Raw genomic sequence first — 914 nt, 5'->3', positions numbered from 1 at the left:
TTTTTCTTTATAAATTATTTTTTTAATTTTATTTTGATTGATTGATTTATTTTTTCTTCTTCGGTCGTCAATTGTTACCTACCCACCCCCTCCCCGCTCATCAGCATTTTGGAGTGTAAAATAGTGTAATACTAATGGGATAATTTATCAGAATTTTTTGCTGCCCCCTAGATAGCAGAATGTTAATTGTTATTTTTTGCGCTGGTCACTGATCAAAAATTGTCACGTTGCCTCCTCTTCCCAAAACTGCTGACGGTAGTTTGTTTCCGCATCAATGAGGAATAAAACGAAATCGTTTTGAATCCTCCGGGTTTTCCGTATTGGATCCATTATCATTCAGTTCTTTGCTACAGTGATGATAGTATGACTTTAAGATCTGACAAAATTCAGGTAAGAATTCCGGTCGTTTCGACGGGTTTTGAACCGTACTATATCCGGCGAGGGTTTCGGCTACTCGTGTGTTGCAGCCAAACGGGGTGCATTATTTTTTTCCCATAATTTCAGCTATTGCACAACCGCCGTCAACTCAGTAGGTTATCACGTGCAGAGGTAAAGCCTCCAAATATTATCTTCGTCTAGGGTTAGGTAGGCCTAGGCTAGGCTCTTAAGTAATTTATTTCGAGCAGCGAAGATGTCGCCTCGCTAAGCGACCCTATTTTCACCTCATGTTCAATACAGATTTACAGCCAATGCCAATTCAAGTAGGCCTACATGATAATGTGGAAAATCCATAGAGATATAATAATAGCTCTATGGGAAAATCCCAGATAAATAGATGGTTCTGGGCGCGACTTTTTTTTCCGTACGAAACATTTGCATGAAACTTCACTCGGGCCATCTCGGGTTGACTCGAGTGAGTACGATACAAGGAACAAGAGCAGACACTTCGCAATGTCGTGACGCTCGAGTTTTAC

At 40.6% G+C, this 914-nt stretch overlaps 1 protein-coding gene across 1 annotated transcript in view; it reads left to right on the top strand.

Annotated features, from left to right (window-relative positions):
• Positions 1 to 219: 219 nt before the first annotated feature.
• The window catches only part of LOC117119914, a 30,455-nt gene continuing 29,760 nt past the window's right edge, over positions 220 to 914 (top strand). Inside the window, exon 1 of the mRNA XM_033264893.1 lies at positions 220 to 390. Coding sequence (XP_033120784.1) covers positions 364 to 390 — 27 coding nt within the window. The 5' untranslated portion in view covers positions 220 to 363. The remainder of the gene's footprint in view (positions 391 to 914) is intronic.

This window comes from Anneissia japonica, unplaced genomic scaffold (assembly GCF_011630105.1).
Source record: "Anneissia japonica isolate Jap-2015-1 unplaced genomic scaffold, ASM1163010v1 scaffold288112_len223158_cov157, whole genome shotgun sequence".
NCBI classification, from domain to species: domain Eukaryota; kingdom Metazoa; phylum Echinodermata; class Crinoidea; order Comatulida; family Comatulidae; genus Anneissia; species Anneissia japonica.
The sequence above is the reverse complement of the archived record's forward strand: the minus strand, read 5'-3'. Positions and strand labels throughout refer to the sequence as shown.